At 35.7% G+C, this 19,772-nt stretch overlaps 1 protein-coding gene across 28 annotated transcripts in view; it reads left to right on the top strand.

The window, feature by feature from the left end:
• trol (terribly reduced optic lobes) overlaps positions 1 to 19,772 on the top strand; it is a 261,569-nt gene that overhangs the window by 212,113 nt on the left and 29,684 nt on the right. For 26 of the 28 annotated variants that reach the window (XM_090174540.1, XM_090174575.1, XM_090174582.1 and 23 more), the window contains 32 exons: positions 2,254 to 2,541; positions 2,975 to 3,099; positions 3,173 to 3,382; positions 4,714 to 4,890; positions 4,968 to 5,113; positions 7,173 to 7,284; positions 7,739 to 7,864; positions 7,934 to 8,052; positions 9,111 to 9,256; positions 9,398 to 9,612; positions 9,685 to 9,960; positions 10,025 to 10,108; positions 10,179 to 10,297; positions 10,369 to 10,594; positions 10,657 to 10,759; positions 10,823 to 10,908; positions 10,968 to 11,309; positions 11,378 to 11,470; positions 11,536 to 11,619; positions 11,679 to 11,918; positions 11,994 to 12,107; positions 12,186 to 12,313; positions 12,501 to 12,587; positions 12,731 to 12,965; positions 14,761 to 14,938; positions 15,460 to 15,741; positions 16,577 to 16,746; positions 17,730 to 17,847; positions 17,918 to 18,069; positions 18,232 to 18,349; positions 18,664 to 18,844; positions 19,234 to 19,604. In XM_090174540.1, the coding sequence (XP_090030666.1) occupies positions 2,254 to 2,541; positions 2,975 to 3,099; positions 3,173 to 3,382; positions 4,714 to 4,890; positions 4,968 to 5,113; positions 7,173 to 7,284; positions 7,739 to 7,864; positions 7,934 to 8,052; positions 9,111 to 9,256; positions 9,398 to 9,612; positions 9,685 to 9,960; positions 10,025 to 10,108; positions 10,179 to 10,297; positions 10,369 to 10,594; positions 10,657 to 10,759; positions 10,823 to 10,908; positions 10,968 to 11,309; positions 11,378 to 11,470; positions 11,536 to 11,619; positions 11,679 to 11,918; positions 11,994 to 12,107; positions 12,186 to 12,313; positions 12,501 to 12,587; positions 12,731 to 12,965; positions 14,761 to 14,938; positions 15,460 to 15,741; positions 16,577 to 16,746; positions 17,730 to 17,847; positions 17,918 to 18,069; positions 18,232 to 18,349; positions 18,664 to 18,844; positions 19,234 to 19,604 (5,451 nt within the window). The remainder of the gene's footprint in view (positions 1 to 2,253; positions 2,542 to 2,974; positions 3,100 to 3,172; positions 3,383 to 4,713; positions 4,891 to 4,967; positions 5,114 to 7,172; positions 7,285 to 7,738; positions 7,865 to 7,933; positions 8,053 to 9,110; positions 9,257 to 9,397; positions 9,613 to 9,684; positions 9,961 to 10,024; positions 10,109 to 10,178; positions 10,298 to 10,368; positions 10,595 to 10,656; positions 10,760 to 10,822; positions 10,909 to 10,967; positions 11,310 to 11,377; positions 11,471 to 11,535; positions 11,620 to 11,678; positions 11,919 to 11,993; positions 12,108 to 12,185; positions 12,314 to 12,500; positions 12,588 to 12,730; positions 12,966 to 14,760; positions 14,939 to 15,459; positions 15,742 to 16,576; positions 16,747 to 17,729; positions 17,848 to 17,917; positions 18,070 to 18,231; positions 18,350 to 18,663; positions 18,845 to 19,233; positions 19,605 to 19,772) is intronic. The other 2 variants (XM_090174600.1, XM_090174590.1) reach the window with 2 other exon arrangements.

Here is a 19,772-nt window from a genome sequence, read left to right as displayed (position 1 = left end):
ATACCATGAGTACCATAAAATATATAAGTATGACACAGATTTATATAGGTCGGAAAGTGATTGCCTAATCGGAAGTTTTGGAACAAGAAATTCGTCTTTTTGTTGGCAGTAGGATAGAGTCATTTCTTTAAATACAAGTCAAAACGAGTTTAGGTCCCAAGTTTCTAAAGCTAAATCCCTTTACAAAACGCATGTTCATAAGAGTCAGGTTTATAATAACTTGTCATAATTGTACCTAAATAAATAATATTTTCACTCCAAAAATTTATTAATTTTCAATATATCTTATTTTGCTAAGTGAAAGTTTTAGAGACAACTTTCCACGGAAAGTTACCAGTCCTTAACCACATTGCATTTTATATGGCAATTGGGCAAACAGACTATCATTGAAAACGTTCGCAATGTTAGAATTGAACATGTAATAATTATGTTATAATGTTCACACTGATCAACCTAGGGCCGTTCAACTAAACGCAGTACAAGTCTTACTAAATGTTTAGGGTCACTGAAATGTTACGTCACACATGATTACTTTATACCGCATATTTACCCTAAAAAATATATTTGTGAACAGCCCCATATTTTACCTTAAAAATATATTTGTGAACAGCCCCATATTTAACCTAAAAAATATATTTGTGAACAGCCCCATATTTAACCGAAAAAGTATATTTGTGAACAGCCCCATATTTAACCGAAAAATTAAATTGGTAAACAGCCCCATATTTAACCGAAAAAGTATATTTGTGAACAGCCCCATATTTAACCGAAAAAGTATACTTGTGAACAGCCCCATATTTAACGGAAAAAGTCTATTTGTGAACAGCCCCATATTTAACCGAAAAATTAAATTGGTAAACAGCCCCATATTTAACCGAAAAATTAAATTACGCATTGTAACCCGGCCACCTGAATTAAAGGCTTTAAAAGTCGCTCGATGACTTAGGCCTAAGGTGGTGCCAAGGGTATTAGCCTAGCTGATTTAAAAAAGAAGAAGAAAGAAGTAGCTTCTGAAAACGCCTGTTTAACTGTAAAACAGAACCAAATTCTGCGCGTTGTTAAAAATTAATACATTTTATAAAACATTTATTGTTAAAGGTAGAATTTGATAAAGAAGTGTAAAAAACCAAAATCAAAATGGTTTTAATTGATAAAATCTACTAGGTTTTTAAAGAAACACATGGTTTTATTCGTTAATTTCCATCCAATTGAAAAGATTTCCTGAAGGAATAGTTCGTGAACCATTGGTTTTAGATAACACTGAATTTTAGTATACTCCAAATTTGAAGACCATAAAAACTCAATTGTTGAACTAACTACATATTCGATTCACATTTATCCCGTAAATAAAATTGGTTAATAGTTAGTATAGGGAGCTGTTGGCTCGTGTGGCTTGAAGGGCTTACCACCATCTTTCTACGCATTGTAACCCAATCACCTGATTTGAAGGCATTAAATGTCGCTAGATAACTTGGGCCTAATGTGGTGCCTTGGGTAATAGACTAAATGTTTATTATTTTTATTACTAGTCAATAGACATTGGGTTACAGCAACTAAAATTTTATTTTCAAATAGATATACCCCGAGTTTTGTTTCTGCAAAAACTATCAGCCCCATATTTAACCGAAAAATTAAATTGGTAAACAGCCCCATATTTAACCGAAAAATTAAATTGGTAAACAGCCCCATATTTAACCGAAAAATTAAATTGGTAAACAGCCCCATATTTAACCGAAAAATTAAATTGGTAAACAGCCCCATATTTAACCGAAAAATTAAATTGGTAAACAGCCCCATATTTAACCGAAAAATTAAATTGGTAAACAGACCCATATTTAACCGAAAAATTAAATTGGTAAACAGCCCCATATTTATCTAATAAATTCAATTGGTAAACAGCCCCATATTTAACCGAAAAATTCAATTGGTAAACAGCCCCATATTTAACCGTAAAATTCAATTGGTAAACAACCCCATATTTAACCAAAAATTCAATTGGTAAACAGCCCCATATTTAACCGAAAAATTTAATTGGTAAGCAGCCCCATATTTATCCGAAAAATTTAATTGGTAAACAACCCCATATTTAACCCAAAAATTCAATTGGTAAACAGCCTAATATTAAACCGAAAAAGTCTATTTGGGAACAGCCCCATATTTATCCAAAAAAGTATCTTTGGGAAAAGCCCCATATTAAACCGAAAAAGTCTATTTGCGAACAGCCCCCTATTTACGTAACTGAAATTTCCTCAGCCGCACCCACTATTACCCAGCCTCCGCCTGAAACGCTGACAGTAGCGGAAGGTGAAACGGCAGTGATCACCTGTTCAGCAGTGGGGAAACCAACGCCTGTTATAAGCTGGCGACTGAACTGGGGTCATATTCCATCAACTCCGAGAGTGACCACGAAATCTGAAAATGGCCAAGGAACCGTCACTATTCGAGATGCCAAATCGACCGATGGTGGTGCCTGGAGTTGCGAAGCAATCAACAGTAAAGACAATATTTTGGCAACACCAGATTGCGTTCTTGTCGTCAAACGTAAGCTTTACCTTCTAGAAGCGACATTTTTAATTTACATTTAGTCCAGTAACTTTAGTCTTAGAGTTGTCCAGTGTTTGGGGGCATTTTTGTCCTCATAAACTATGGGGCGTTAAACCAAATGATGGGGACTATTTCAGGGTTTCAACAATACCTGGAAAACGTGAAATTCCTGGAAAAGTCAAGCAAATTTAAAAAGGATTAAAGTCCGAGAAAAGTCGGGGTATTTTAAAAACTAGAATAAAAGTTAAACGAATTTCAATCTGAAAAACTTTGGTTATCCTGTATTTACACATTATATGTGTATACTAAATGAAAATTAGCCCTGCTTTTATTTTCCGAAGTTTAATCCTAAAGTTGCTGGACTAATTTATTTAATATCCAACAATTCGATGTATTAGAAACTAACCTATTCATTTCATTACTTTTTTAGCTAAAGCTGGCTTGTGTCAACCACCAATGTTCAATGACGTCGCGCAAACATCATCCGAGTGCCTTAAATGTTTCTGTTTCGGAATATCTTCTACGTGTTACAGCAGCAATCTGTTTTTAACCAATGTAAGTAACGTCAGTGATTCGCAATTAATTTTTCGTAGTTTGATTGTAATAAAGTTATTTTCAAATACTGTAGACCTCTCTGAATACGGAAATGACAATAAAAACTCTTCGAAGAGAAAGAAGTGGTAATTATGAAGATGTTAGTCAAGAATTTCCAGCCAACCAGGACGCGATAGATCAACCTTCTGATAGGGAGTACAGTGTCGACGAGAGAGTTAAGCAGTCAGTTCCCAAGGGTATATTTTTCTACTGGAGCTTACCACAAGAATTTCTCGGAAATCAGGTAATGATATTCTTAATATGAAAAGTTGAAACCTTCAGGGCAATATTCTAAAAATCTTCAGTGCAATATTCAAAAACCAAAAAAATATTTCCAAAACCACTAGAATCTTGACAAGTTAATAAGAACCACCTATAGACTGCAATGCAAAGAGTGATAAAATAAGGGAATAGGTAGAATAGTCCATGATGAAAAGGGACACAAAAGCTAAACCCTAAACAAATTTGAAGAAATAAAAAAACTTACAAAGAACTCGTTCCAATAGATCTTCGAGTAAAATAATTTATTGAAATTGATGCGTGTGAAGTATCAAAAGTTGTTTTTCTGATTACCCCTAGAAACTTGATTAATTATTTCTAGGCATGTGCGAGCCTTGATTTTTGGGTTTCGAGTCGAGCTTCGAGTATTAAAAATTTCACTTTTCGAGTATCGAGCCGAGCTTTAAAATCTTACCGAGCTTTCGAGCTTTTAGGCATAGCTTAAAATGTGGTTTCGAGTACTCGAAGAATTAGGCTTAGTTTAAAAAGAGTTTCGAGTACTTGAATAATTACTAAGACCTAGCTTTATAAAGGGGGTTTCGAGTACTCAGTGATAGATTTAGCTTAAAAAGGCTCTGAATAATTGGGTTTATTAAGTAAAACATTTTTCAAAAATAAACTATATTTATTAATTACTGCCAGAGATTTTACGTTTATTTGAAGCCATATTTGAGAAGTCTAAATTTATAACTGGCCATACAAGGGATTACAACAATAAAAAAGTGGACTGATGAACCACCAAAAAACTAACAATAAACAGCTAACTTACGGTTTTAGTTTCATTTTCTACATTTAAAATTGGTGACCAATCAGAAACAACTAGGACTTGTACCTCACCCAATAAGAAATCTTTAGGCGGGACTATATATTTTTTTTGTAACTTTTCCCGCCATTTTTACAAGCTCGCGAGTAGTGCCTTGGTAAAAATAATAGTTTCGAGTACTCGAAATTTAAGCCTAGGCCTCGATTTGAGGCTCGAACCTTTTTCGAGCTTTTCAAAAAATGATTTTCGAGCTTCGAGCCGAGTACTCGGCTCGAAGCTCGATCGAGTACTCGAACAATATCGAGTACTCGCACATGCCTAATTATTTCGATTCGTCTAAAATAAAAATAATAATTTATGTTTATAATTTTATGAATCACAAGGTTAAATTGAGCATCATTTAACCACTGACTATCAGCTTTTATTGTTAAAAATTAACGTTCTTGTACAAACAAAATTCGACAAAACTTTCACAGTCATTTTACTCCTCGTCGAAGAAAATAACCTTACTATAATTACCATTTTCTTTGCAGTTACATTCCTACGGAGGCTATCTACGATATAACTTCCGTTATAGATCGCAATTTATTCCTAGACCACCACGAATTGCGGACGTTATAATTAAAGGAAATGGAATGACACTTTACCACGTGCTCAGACAAGCTTATGGCCCTCAAAGAGAGAATTACGCTGAAGTCCGATTTTGGGAAGTAAGAATGAAAATATATTCCTTTAGGAGTAACTATTCGTTAATTCTACGGCTAAAAATCATAATATTTTTGAAAAGGGCGACTGGCATAAAGACGAAGCTCAGGGAAGAGGCGATGTTCCTTTAATAGATCCTACCACTAGAGAGGACATAATGATGACTCTTCAGAATGTCGAAAGCATTTTAATAAGAGCGAGTTACGACGAAGAAACCATGGACACTAGGTACGATTAGTTAGTTTGAAATATAAAGGCTGTCTCAAACAGGGTCGTCGCAATGGCCCAAAAGGCCCCAAAGACCACTCGAAAATGAATATTATTACCATAAGTTACCTATTAACGATAAGTATATACATTAGAAAAAATTATAACCGAACTGATTTTCAGAGCTATTGCGCTATCAAGTTTTCGTTATAATAACAGAGCCCCCTAGTGTATAAATATGCCCAAAGCGAAATATTCTACTACCATGACACGCTACTCAATTCGAGTGCCAGTTCAAGTCGGAGCTTAGCGAGATTGTCAGTTACGAAAAAAGGGTCGGTTTGGAAAATGGCATTAAAACACTAGGGAATGTCATACTTATCATCATTAATGTGTTACTTATTTTACTAGCAATAGTAGCATTATTTCTTTGTAGATGAAGATCGTAAAACGGTGATGCGAAAGATTGCATTATAAAGATAATATAAAATGGTTTCTTAGAGAAGTTTCCACATACTTGCAAGCTTTATTAAATATATTAACTGTCTGCACGCGACGCACGCTCAGTGAGTCAGTGTCACCGAACGTCCGTCTCGCGCCTTAATTTTAAAAAGTTGGAATGCCACCTACTGTTCTGTGGCTTTAGCATGGTCGGGGTTAAAGTCTTCCCCATTGGAATTTTGTTTCTATCTATAACTAGCTGGGGTACCCGGTATTTCCCGGGTGAATATGGCTATTTGTTTTATAAGTATTTTTATGTAATAGTTTAAAATGATTTTTTTTATCATTTTTCAACAACAGTATTTTAATATACTTCATTTAGTTTATCGATTTTTGTAAACCATGTTTTTGGTTTTTCCATCTGAAGGAAAAATTTAGAGACTACAAACTCTTGAGCAGGCTATAAATAGAAAAGCAGGGTTCCTTTATATCTGAAATTGTTAGTAAATTAATCCAATGGTTAAAGAGAAATGAAGTAAAAAACAGAATTGAACGTACCTCTTGCGATAGGGATAGAAAACGAAGCGAGGAAACCGGTGGGGGAAGGAATCGGCGTGAAGGCTGACAACGGCGAAGAGAACGAACGAGCAGGATAGAGAAGGGGAAGATGATGGGAAAAACGGGAAAGGAATCGGCCCGGTGCAGATGGGAGAGAGAAGGGGAAGAAATCGGCGGAATGCAAACGAGAGGCCGAAGAGAACGGGATAAAGGTGCGGAAAAAAGGGATGAATCGGCATAGTGCATGTGGGAGAGAGCAGGGGAAGAAATCGGCGGAATGCAAGCGAGAGGCCGACAACGCCGAAGAAAACGGGATAGAGATGGGGAAGGATTCGGCGTAGTGCATGTGGGAGAGAGAAGGGGGAGGAATCGGCGGAATGCCAAAGAGAACGGGATATTATCATAGTGGTGGAGAAGAAGGGGAAGCCCACTCCTGGTTTATACATACTTTATTCGCTCTAATTGTTGTAATAATTGGCGAGTGAAACCGCTTACGACAACAGTCATGTCACCATGAGTTAGTACCCCAAATTTAGGAAGCCTAAGATGTAAATTGTCGATTTGTAAAGCGGACAAACAAACAAACAAACACTTATTTTGATATTTCAGATAACTAAAATTTTTCGTGTGTTTGTTTAAGTTAAGTTGAGACTATTCGCCTAGAGAGGGCCTTTACCGGTGAGCTTGCCGCCAAATGTAAGCAATATGTTTCGAAAGCAGATATGCGTATGTAGATACATGTTTAGGCATTCTTAAGTACTTAATTGAGTGTTTAATTTTCAGTTAAATAATCCTTTCAGACTTAAATTTCATTTTATCTTGTTTGTCAAAATATTTACCAAATACCAAGTGTCATTTCCTCTATTCGATTACTCATTTCTCAATGTGCTAATAATAGATAGCTTAATCCAACAATCCAACAATCTACACTCTTACAAGTTCCCCTACCCATTTACGAGGCTAATCCTGTTTAATATCAGTGGTATATTTAATAAAAATTATTATCTCCGTTTTTATGAAAGTTTCTTCGATGATACAATATCTCGTTTTTATGACATAATTTTGATTCTTTTCTTTTTAGTATTTCCAATTTAAGAATGGACACAGCAACGCTAGTTGATAAAAACAGTGGAATTGCTGTATACGTTGAAAAGTGTTCATGCCCAGCTGGATATACTGGTAGTTCTTGTGAAGTAAGAATTAATCATTTAATACCAGGAAATTATACAAATATTCACTTGGAATATCTAAGCAAGAATATGATGGCCTTGATGATTCTCGAAGAAACGGTCGTGGTTAACAGACGAGATTACAATAAAATAAAATAAAACGATTCAAATAACAATTAATAATACCACATTTACTCTTTTTATTGTTTCACGTGAAACTAGACGAGAATCGGTAAGATCATTATGAATTCTCCAAGATCCTCAGTGTGAGAAGGGATCTGAGTTACGTAAATCAATTTTCTGGTAAGTCTATTTTCCGGGTGAGTGTCTTTTATTAGCAAAGATACTGTAGGTAGCCAAAGAATTTGAAAAGATTCTTCAAGTGGCAATGGCTCCTTAGACATTCCAAGTGTACATAAATATAATTTCCTGTGAAAACTATTCCCTACGGTACGAGTACTAACGTTTTAAATGACAGAGTTGCGTTGTTGGTTACACGAAAAGGGCAACTGCTAGTTATTTGGGTGAATGCGTTCCTGACACCATCAGATGTAGTTGCAATCAACATTCTGAACTCTGCGATCCTACCTCAGGAGAATGCTTGGTAATAAGGATTTATATTCATACCAAATTGTTTTACAATGCGTTTTAAAGTGTAATTTTTGTTTGACAGAATTGCCAAAATAATACCGAAGGGCGGCAGTGCGAAAAATGTCGAAAGGGTTATTACGGAGATGCTATTCGAGGGATTTGTCAGCCTTGTCCTTGTCCGCGAATTACACAACCCAACCAGTATGTTTAATAGTTACTTTAATAATATTAATTCTTTAACAAAATGCAGAAATAATATCAAAAATAATTTCTTGGGGTTAGTTTTGGTGATGTGAATCCCCTGTTCTACATAGGAAGTTAGCGTCATTATGACAAATTGTTACAAATCTGTCATTCTATTCTTTGCAATTTTCTAAATGTTTCTATGACACATTCTATAGCTTATGAACAAAAATTGCAAGCAAAAGCGAAGCGTGTTTGTGTAGCATCCCTATACTTCTTATATTAAAGCTAAACCTCAACTAAAACTGCAATGATATGAGTAAAAAATCCCCTAAATAATTTTTTTATTTTTATCTTATTATTTAAAAACAAAATAAGACATACTTACTGAAAAGTTAACGTACTCGTGTATCAATTGTGAAAAATATCTTGGAATATATCTCAGAACACCGATGCTTTATTTTAATATTCAACTCGAATCCTGTAATGGTTTTTCTCCTTTAACACAGATAAAGCTCTTTAGAGATAAGATTGTTAAATAATGTAAGTTTCAGCATTAAAATAGTTTCGAATCAGGCATTGGAAAGAAATACTAGTATATCTGCGGTTCTTTATAAGATATTGGTGATTCATTACATTCTAGAGCCTAAATCTAGGATACGTAGTCCTACATGTAAATTATATTTGCTCCAAGTAGCCAGTTTTTATTTTTATTTTTGAGTAGCATTTCCCAAATTTGTATGTTAGGTTTTTACAAATACTATATTATAATTTGCAAATACCAACAATAATACATAGTTATTAGAGTAATTTTTGTTTTATGGGAATTTGTAAATGTGGTATGCTGTACCTTAATCGCAATAGGTTGCGTTCAATATTATAAATTATTTACTATCTTTCTTCCTTGTGCTGCTTTGTAAGTTTGCTCAATCTTTGGGCAGTGGGATTACCTAAAGAATGGTAAAATTGTCCTTTTAAGTTTCTTAAATATTGGTTTATATGTGTTTCGTTAAATACGGTTCTGGTATAAATATATATATATTTATATATATATATATATATTGTTTAATGTTTAGGTTCTCACCAACTTGCGTTTTAGCAAGCGACGGTGAAGTAACTTGTGACGCCTGCCCCATTGGTTACGAAGGAAGGCGATGCGAACGCTGTGCGCCTGGATACGACAGCAACCCTAACGCGCCTGGAAGCCAATGCCAACCAAGAGGTATCAAATAGGTTTCCTATTTAATAAGCTGGTTCCGATAATAACATTAAAAGAATTGGAATAACTGCTTGACTTGTTTATCTTCAGTAATTAATTAATGGTTAAATCAATGTCTAAAACAGTGTCTGTTTTTTTTTTCAGGAAGAGTTCAATGTGATCCTGTTGGAAGTTTAACTTCCGATCCAAGCCCAACGACTGGTCTTTGCCAATGTAAACCGTACGCAACTGGATCTAGATGCGATCAATGCAAACCCAACACTTATTTCCTCAATCCAAGTTCTCCGTCGGGATGCATCGATTGTTTCTGTATGGGAATTACGAAAGCGTGTTCGAGCAGTTCATGGCACAGAGATCAAGTACGTGTATTTGCCACTGGTTTTTAAAATAATTTTTATCCTAGTCTCTAATTTGAACACTTGCTTTTACAGGTTTCACTTTCATTTGCAAATAGTCCTGCTGGTGTTGCTTTGTCAGATTTGCAACGAAAGAACACAATTGACCGGGATTTGGTTATTGACCCTCGCACGAGAGAGCTAACGTATAGAAATTTCATTAGCCAACCTTCGCAGACGTATTACTGGCAACTGCCCAGGCAGTTTTTGGGAAGTAAAGTTGTTGCTTATGGAGGAACGCTGAACTACACTGTGAGATACGAACCTGGCCGATTAGCAAATACCAACAATGACCCTGATGTTCAATTAGTCGTAAGTTGCGAGAGCGATTTCTTTTAAAGTATTGGATATTTTTAACTCACAATGGATTTTAAAGGGTAACGGTATTACTATGATTTATCGCCATCGAGAACGTCTAAGACCTAATATTCTACAAACAATTACTATTCCAATGTTCGAGGTAACCAGTTATTTGATAGTAGTATAACTTATATTATAGTACAAATGTCTTACAAACGTTATCTTTATAGTCAAGCTGGCTAAGAAGCGACGGGCAGCCGACAAATAGAGAACACGTGCTAATGGCCATAGCTAATATCTCTGCTATTTTCATTAAAGCTACATACACCGCGGATACTCTCGCTAGTAGGTAGGTATCACCTAAACAGATCGGTACAGTATTAAGCTAATATATATTTACCTCTGAATATTTTCCTACAGCCTACATAGTGTTGCGATGGAAACCGCTTCAGAATTTTCTACCGGACGCGAAAGAGCGCTTGAAGTAGAGCAGTGTAGATGTCCAACTGGATACAAAGGATTGTCCTGTGAAGACTGTGATTCGGGATATACACGTTCCGGTGCAGGACTTTATTTGGGTCTATGCGATCCATGTATATGTAATGGTCATTCAAGTGATTGCGACCCAGAAGTCGGAACTTGTCGAGTAAGGGTTTTATCGAATTGTAAGATTATTATTTTCTTATTAATATTATGATGTTGTTTAAGAATTGTCAACATAACACTGCGGGTGAATATTGTCAAGAATGCGCTCCTGGATATATTGGAACTGCCACAGATGGATCTCCGAATGATTGCAGACCGTTAGAAAGTTCGTTAAAACCATTAATCGCAACGTTTGTTTCTCCGTTTTAAAATTCAAATGTTTGGTTAGATGCCACTGGTCCTGGTTGCAATTGCGACATACGAGGCAGTGTGGGTCTGGATTGCGATTTTAGAACGAAGAGTTGCCGCTGTAAAGTAAGCATTTCAGCAAATCGAGTTATTAATCCCTTCCAATGATATTGTTTTATGTACAGGCAAATGCTCAAGGCAGATCTTGCAATACTTGCAAAGAGGGATACTTCAACTTGGATTCTAGCAATTCCGAGGGTTGTATGGAGTGTTTCTGTTTCCAAATTACGTCACGTTGTACAAGCAGCTCTTACTACCGCGATCAAATTCGCATGAGATTACAAGATCTTCCGGATCTTTATAGTCATAACTTCCAAATAACCAATCGCTATAGGTCCAAAGTATTAACGGAGGGAATCGTCGTTAACCCTAATCAAAACGAAATGAGCTTCACTGGAGTTCCACAAGACACTGATTCCCAAGAGACGTACTACTGGTCTCTTCCAGCTCAATTTTTAGGAAGCAAAGTAATTTGTGACAGTGACAAAACATTTCCACAAATTAGGCTAATTTTGTTTTGTTTTGTTACTTATAGCTTGCCTCCTATGGAGGTAAATTGGTTTATACTCAGTCATACACTGCCAGCCCCGATGGGGAAGTATTTAATGACGCTGACGTAGAAATAATTGTAAGATATTTATTGGTATTTCGCTTTAAAAAAGAATTAAAGCGATTAATGTATAAATTTAACAGGGAAATGGTATCTCGATATTTTACGTGAATAACCCACAACTTAGAAACAGGGAAACACGAACGTTTGAAATTGAATTAAAGGAGGTAAGAGGAAATAACCATTAATGTTTATTCTATTTTATTTCGACAAAGCGTTCTTTTAGAAAAATTGGCAAGTGGTAGACGCCCAAGGCCCAACACCAGCCAGAAGATCCGATTTTATGAAGGTTTTAGCCAATGTCGAGGCCCTACTCATAAGAGCATCATTTAATAGACGAATGGAGCAGTCAAAACTCAGGGATATTATGATGGACACTGCCAGGCCACAAACTACAGGACAAGCCTTGGCTACGGACGTAGAGCAATGCGTTTGCCCACCTGGCTATATCGGATTATCTTGCCAGGTAAGATATATTATCAAAATTAATCGACAAATTGTTTTAACATACTTTTATCCCATATATTTTTCGTATAATTAGGAATGCGCTCCTGGATACATTAGAGATAACTCGGGTGAAGGATTAGGACGTTGTACGAGGTGCAATTGCAACGGACATTCTGAATCATGTGATGCAACCACTGGAAGATGTGTGGTAAGTGTCATACATATTTATTTGGTTTCCATTGCTGTATTAGGTAATCAAAATATATTTTATATTTGGGTGATTTAGAGGTGTAGAGATAACACAATGGGTGATAACTGCGAACGTTGTCTCGAAGGATTCTACGGAGATGCTACGAGAGGCACTAGCGAAGACTGTAAACCATGTCCTTGCCCACTAACTATTCCATCAAATCAGTACGTGAAATCTTGGTTACATGTTAAACAAACCTAATTAATTGGTTTCTAGTATGTTGGAGACCTACATGTATAACAAGAATTTTAGGTTTTTATAAACGTGCTTCTTATAAAACTATTTTCCATTAGTCCAGTACTTAATTTACTTAATCAGTGCAACAATCACTAAACGGTAATATGTTTCTAGGTTTTCTAGAACATGTTTCTTGGATACCGACGGCCAGCCAACATGTAATGCTTGTCCACATGGGCATGTCGGTCGACTATGTGAATCGTATGTATTCCAAATTTATATTTCTACTTTTGCCTTTTTGGAAGATTTACCATTACAGAAACAACATTAACAATAATGCTAATTTTAATTGATTGTATACTCAAACGTATTTGCTCGTTATTAAATAATTTTTTTTAATTTAGTTGTGCACCAAATTACAGAGGAAATCCATTGCAACCTGGAAGCAAATGTGAAAGTCGAGGTAAAGTATCTTTAGTCATTCTTGTTGAAGAACTTATAAAATACTGGTTTATCAAATTAATATTAACAGGTGCTGTTCAAACAATCCGGGTGCGAGTGGAAGAGCCACATACCCAACGTGTGCCAGCTGGTGGCTCAGTCACTTTTAGGTGCTCCGGTGTAAGCCAGGTTAGCGATGTAGGTGTCGTCTCATGTAACTATCTTTTACCTTTGTTGCACACCACACAACCAATGTTACTCCTATACCAGCTTTGTCGCTTTTAACCTACATGTGTTATATAGTTCAAGTTTATAATAAACTCACTTCCAAAACTTTCTGCTATGATTCTACGTTGTATTTAGTGTAGAAGATTTAGAGATAGCATGAAGTTAGGAGAATAGACAAACTGTTTTATATAAAAAGTGCTTATGTTCTCACTTATCTCTTATATATAGTGATGTTTATTATAAACTTCATTTACCGTAGCTTGTTTAATTTACGGTGCAAAATAGTTCATAGGGCTTTGCTCAACGTTATTTCAAATCTGGTAATGAATTACTTGCATGAGCAGATCAAATGAAAATGTTTATGGTGTATTGAGTATTTGAACCGATGATATCGTTCTTAACATTTAATTCCTGTGGCATATAAATTTTTGGAGAGTTTCAAAACTCTAAGTATACTTAACCTCCAAAAATAAAGCCATACTCCTTCAAATTACCTATCGTTGAATGGTGGGTATTCATCATTTACATTTACATCTGCTCTAGCGGAAAACCAAAATTGTTGGAAGTAGTATACTGAAATATCGCATTTTTGTTACTTGCGTTTTTAGTTGATGGTAAGAAATGTGAAAACATGACCATAGAATTTCCAATGTATGTTGGCTTTATTCGATATTTTCCTTGCGAGTTTCGTCGTAATATGAAATGAACTACACTCCACTAACGATCATTGATTGTTATTTATTATGGAACATCGTACAGACAAAACCTATCTTATTAGTTTTTAAATATCTTAAATAAACATAATTTGTCTTCAATCAAAGGATTAAACATGCGTACCTCTGTGGATAATAAATCATGTTAAGTCGTATCTTAGGGTGTGCTTTAGGTGTATTTGTTTATAAATTGCTTCAATAATCCGCTTTGGTTATATTTTCCAAATTTCTGTTGGTTGTTATATATTATTTAACCTTACCATTTATCCTTTACCCACTGTTACCTTCTGTTTAATTTATTTATCAGGTATTGTACCTAATTTTATATTTTAATTTTTAATGGTACTTTTCTAAAGATCTCAAAGCAAACTCGTAGCTGTAGTTTCAATTTCTTTCGGTCGTTTCTAAGCGCTCATAATTTCACAAAGGATAAATTTAGATGCTAGGCGCATTCTTATATTTGAAAACCATCGAATAATGTTCAGTACTTTGATATTTTAAAACCAGGGAAGTAATTAGTTGATTTTTTCAAATTTGTTAAACAGAAAATTGATTATTAATTTTTGCCAACTGAATCTCGATTTGAAAAGTTAACTAGTTTTATACCTGCGTCCTACCGAAACGTTTTCAATAATTATATCAAAGAGGTATAAATCAAACCATATTTCAGGACTGTAACTTTCATATAGACACCACCATTTTATCTTGAACATTTAATTAAAATCACGTATTGAAGATCAGTGCCTAAATCCAATAAGGCCTACTCATACAACAATACGTAATATTGCCTCTGTATATTATTTTGACGTGAGAATACTCACGTGGTGTACTTAAATTAGTTCCGTATTATAGGAACTGGATGGTAACTTTTTAGATTTATCTTTGTTTAGACTGAGTCTGTGTGTTTGGTTTAAGAGATTTAAAACTCCCCTTACCAGATTGAGAACATTCGTCTAGGTATTATAAATGAGTAGTTTTTCAATCTCAAATAGAGGCAATGTTATGAATTTGTGTAAATCACTTTCTAAAGTCTAATTTTCCATAAAATTTAGGTTGGATATAATTTGGCTTGGACCAAAGAAGGAGGAGAATTCCCAGGCAGACGATCTACCGAAGCGAGTGGAGTTCTAACAATAGTCAACGTGCGACCAGAAGACAGCGGAACGTACGTTTGCACTGGTTCAGATCTTAACAGCGTGGACCAGAAGCGGGTTACTTTAATAGTTGAAGGTGAGTAACTAGGACGACCTTCAAAAGGGTGAAATTAATAGAGATTTAAGAAAATTTCGCCGCTTTTAATGTGATCTGGCTAGAAGTACCCTATCAGCTGCTATCACGTTTTTTTGTCAGTAGTTTTGACAACATATCTTTGTTCCATTAGGAGTTTTGACCACACCTATTTGTTCCATTAGGAGTTTTGACCGCACCTATATGTTTCATTGATAGTCGTGACCACACCTATTTGTTTCATTGGTAGTCGTGACCACACCTATTTGTTTCATTGGTAGTCTAGACATCTTTTTCTTCCATTGGTAGTCTTGACGACGCGTGTTCTTAAAGGCAAAAAACACGCGTCGTCTGCTTAGAAGACCCCTAGCTTGATCACGCTATTAGTAGCGAAGTTTTTTCTTTCAGCCCCATTTCATAAACGACTCCGACTTCCTTAGAAACTTCTAAAGCACCTCTATTTGAATCTCCTGTATTCCATTGTTATAAAAATATTTCTATATAATTATTTTACCTTCGTTTAGGTGCTGGGCGCACTACCTCACCAAGAATTCGCATCGTTCCTCACTTCTTAGAAGTTAAAGCTGGCGATCCAGTAGAATTCCAATGTATTGCGGAGGGATTCCCGGAACCCGAACTGCAATGGACGGGCGGCAGAAATAACCAACTCAATCCTCAGGCAACGTTCATTGACGGAATTTTCAGGATACCGTCTGCGAGAAAAAGTGACGAAGCGGAATACTTTTGTAATGCCAAAAATTCAGCTGGTTCTGAATCGCAAAGAACTGTACTCTTCGTAAGAGGAGGTAATTTTTATGGCTTTTTGAACGACACGTTTTGACAAAGCGATTGGGATCACTTGGCCCAAATTATGTTTTATTACTAGTTTGAGTTGTTTTTATTCCACTAACCGGAAACCAAAAATGCAGTTATAAACTGATTTTAGATTATCTTAAGCTAGGATACAATGGCGTATCCAAGGTGTCTGGGTCCCGGCCGCGAAACTCAATTTTTTAGGATGTCCTTATTCTTTGGGGGTCCGCCCGCGCTCCAGGTTATGCGCCACCAATATTTTCGCCACAGTCAGGATATTAAACAGTTATACATGTAGTTTCAAACTCGGGATTTAACAAAATCTTGTGTTAAACGAGGCTTAGTAAATCATTTTTAATGCACCTCATCCAATAGCGTAGCCAGAAATATAAGTCTTTGTTCATTACGGGGACCATGAACCGCTGTGCCCAGGTTACGCTATTAACTTCGTCTCAGGAAATGATTCCCAGCGTTGGTGTCGCTAAGGTGTTTTAGGGGTCACTTGAGCCACCTAAAGCCACCGATATATCGATTACTTAAAGAGTAGCTTAATTTAAGGACTGGTTTACAAAAAATTCTAAATAAAATTTTAAACTTTGCTTCATTATATACCGGAAATTGCCAAGACTATCTTCAGTTTAAAACTGAAGGAAATTATGAAAGTTTTAGGATTCCGGGTTGCCCTTTAGGCTTAAGTGCCCCAAACTTGGAACTATATCACTGATTCTTAGTGGGTTCAAAATATTCAAAATGGACTGCCTTAACTACATACCTTTTTCGGTATTTCTTAATATAGTTTACTCATAGATTGTTATTTTTGTTGAACAGAGTCTGGTGGGGAAGGGGAAATAGACGTACCTAGAGTAACGATCAGCCCAACTTCATTCGATGCTCGTCCTGGTGAGACCGTTCGATTGGACTGCAGAGTAACCGGTACACCCCTTCCTACAATCAGATGGTCCTTTTCCGAAGGGCCTCTATCCTCTTCTGTCACTCAGGTGAGCGACCATTGGATTTAAAATCTGGGAGACATTTAGTAGCTCCTGCCCTTCTAGTAAAAACCAACCCATCACCAATTAGAGACCAATTTCCGTATGTTAAGGAAATTAAATTGCGAATTAAAACAATTGGTTTTGTTAAATATCCTACATCAAATATTTCTTATCGCAAACTTGTGATAGTGTAAAAAATGAACTATGTTGCCGTGCATTTGTTATAAAAAAATCGATGCTAAAATTTTATTTATTCTTAGACCTACGAATATTTTGGTTAAATATTCGATTTGTTAAATAGATTTGAAAGCCTTAAAATTTAATATTGACTTAAGTGATAGTCGATATGTGGTGCTTTGGGTATTAGCCTAGCTGATTATTATTACTATGTGTATCTTTAGTTTAAATAAAAAGGGTAATAGAAAATATTGCTTGAAGTCAATTAAGAATATGCTCTATTTTGCCCTAATTAGTGTTGTCTATGGTTAGTAGATTAGACTATTATATTTAATACAAAATAATTGTAACTCGCAGACTACGTTAGAGGTCAGCGGAACAAATAAATTAACCGCAAAAATTTCAATTAATCATTAAAATTAGTATTATTTGTTTTATACGAATAAATTATACGAATAAAAAACGATTTAACATGCAAAATTAATCATTTTTTTCGAATATTTCTGAATAATTCTCGGTTATATAAACAATCGTATAATTTCTTATTCAAACGCCGACCTCTAGACTACGTCATGTAAATGTTCGTAGATTCTGCTAATCCACCTGTGTTTTCTAATATGAACATTTAAGAAGGACTGAGTAACCCAGAAATATGACTATAAATGTTAAAACTTTGAGCCATGGTTAATTATGAATTATCATTATTTTTTTAAAAAGCTGCTATTTCATGGCTTTAAAAAAATGGCTTTATTAGTGTGTCACTTTTAACGTGTAAACGTTTGAACTGTTAAGTAATTGGATTTTACTTGCAGGATGTCGGAATGTTAATAATACCGAGAATCACAGTGGGGCAAGCAGGAACATATATTTGCACTGGCACAAACATTCACGGCTCTTCTCAACAACAAGCTAGAGTAGCAGTTAATGATGGTGAGCTTATTTCTTACGATTTAATTATTAATGTTTCAACTATTAATAAACTGAGCTATTCATTTTTAAGGTCGTGGCCCACCTATTGTGAGAGTTGAACCAGAGAGGCAGACACTCATTCAAGGTTCCACAGGGGAAATCCGTTGCATTGTGGGTGGAAACCCCAAACCACACGTCTCTTGGAGCAAGATTGGTGGTGAACTTACACCTAGACATAAGATTGTAAGTATGGCGATTATTAAAGTTGATCTATTTAATTTAACGAAGGCACAATTTGAAATGAATAACTTGAAACAGTTTTAAAATACTTTCAAAATGACCAGAGAGTTTGTTTCTTTTAAACTACATTTACCTCATAATTACTTCATTATGTCCACTTTATAGATTGATGAAGTAACGCTGCTAATCGAAGATGTCACAACAGAAGATCGTGGTCTATATCTTTGCAAAGCTGAAAATAGAGATGGCACTGGTCAAGCGTCGTCAATCGTCGAAGTTGAAAGTACGTTCATTAAAACATTGCAAACCTTGACAAACATTAAAGAGTTAACGTGCTCTAAGTTAAATCAGGCTTACTTCAAAGTTTCTTCCACTCAAATAATTTCTAGAATAATGGTCTTAATCTTAATTATGGCCATATGACCACAGTTTTTCATTGAGCCTTCCCTTATACCCATAAAGACACTTGACTCAATTTGGTGTTGCAAAACATATCTATGGATCTGAAACTATTTGATTTTTTAATAAGACTTTATCGTTATTGGCCGATTTAGTTCATATTTTGAAAACTCATAAATTCAATGTTGTTTTTTAAAGGGAGGGAAGTACCAGCTATTGAAATATACCCGGAGTCTGCTCAGGTTATTATTCGCGGTGGAAGCGTTCTGTTCCAATGTCGTGTGTTGGCTGGTTACCCAACGCCATTAGTCGACTGGACCAGAGCAGATGGCAGTCCTTTTACGAGTAACACTGAGATACTAAATGGTGGTGTTATCAGGTAAACAGAATTTTTTAATGATTGTTCAATTACTTTTAAATTATTAATTTTTCATGAATAAGTGGCAACGGCATTTTCGTAGGAAGCTTATGTCATTAATACTCTGAACTTTAACACAAATTATTTGAGAGGTTAAGCTCACTATACAAAAAAATTCTGAAGACCGTGTAGCAGTGCACAATGTACAACATTAAGCTACGTCTACATGTAATACGTTCTTCCTATGGCATTTTTTAGCGTGGGCTTCATATATAGAGGAAATAATTGTAATATGGGTGCTTTTATAACGTTAAACGGTATTATTATAGGCTAGAAAATCATTAATTCTAACTTTTAAACACCTTGTAACCATAGACTCTGAAGTTATGATTACATCACTATATTTATAGGTTCAATCGAGTGACGGGTGATGAAGAAGGAACTTACACATGCAGCGCGGAAAATCAGGCCGGTCGAGTTACTGCCGAAGCGTCACTCCAAGTTCAAGGTTCACCATCACTGAAAATATTGCAAAGCAGCCCTTACAGAGTCAGACCCGGCGAGAGAATCAGGCTAGAGTGCATCGCTGACGGGGATCCACAACCCAACCTGAGTTGGCACAAAATCCAGCAACAGCCAGTCTCTCTGAGTGAAGCCGAGGCCAGTTTTGATAAAACTGCCATTTTAGAGATCGCCCGAGTCTCAGCGGCTGATAGCGGCACTTACGCTTGTAGAGCTCGTAGCAGCGCTGGAGAGTCAGAGGAAAGAATTCAATTAATAGGTAAGTTATCTCGTTTGTACAAAGTTGCAGCAAACCGAGGGCTTACAAATTGCGATGATTTAATCTAGTTTCTTTATTAGCTTTATTAAAAAAAATAATCAGGCACCACTTTAGAACCAAGACTTATAGCAAAGTTTAAAGCCTTTAAATCAGGGGGCTCCCTTCACC

Source organism: Leiobunum rupestre, chromosome 1 (genome assembly GCF_980474605.1).
Source record: "Leiobunum rupestre chromosome 1, qqLeiRupe1.1.hap1, whole genome shotgun sequence".
In the NCBI taxonomy this organism is placed as follows: Eukaryota; Metazoa; Arthropoda; class Arachnida; order Opiliones; family Sclerosomatidae; genus Leiobunum; species Leiobunum rupestre.
The sequence above is the reverse complement of the archived record's forward strand: the minus strand, read 5'-3'. Positions and strand labels throughout refer to the sequence as shown.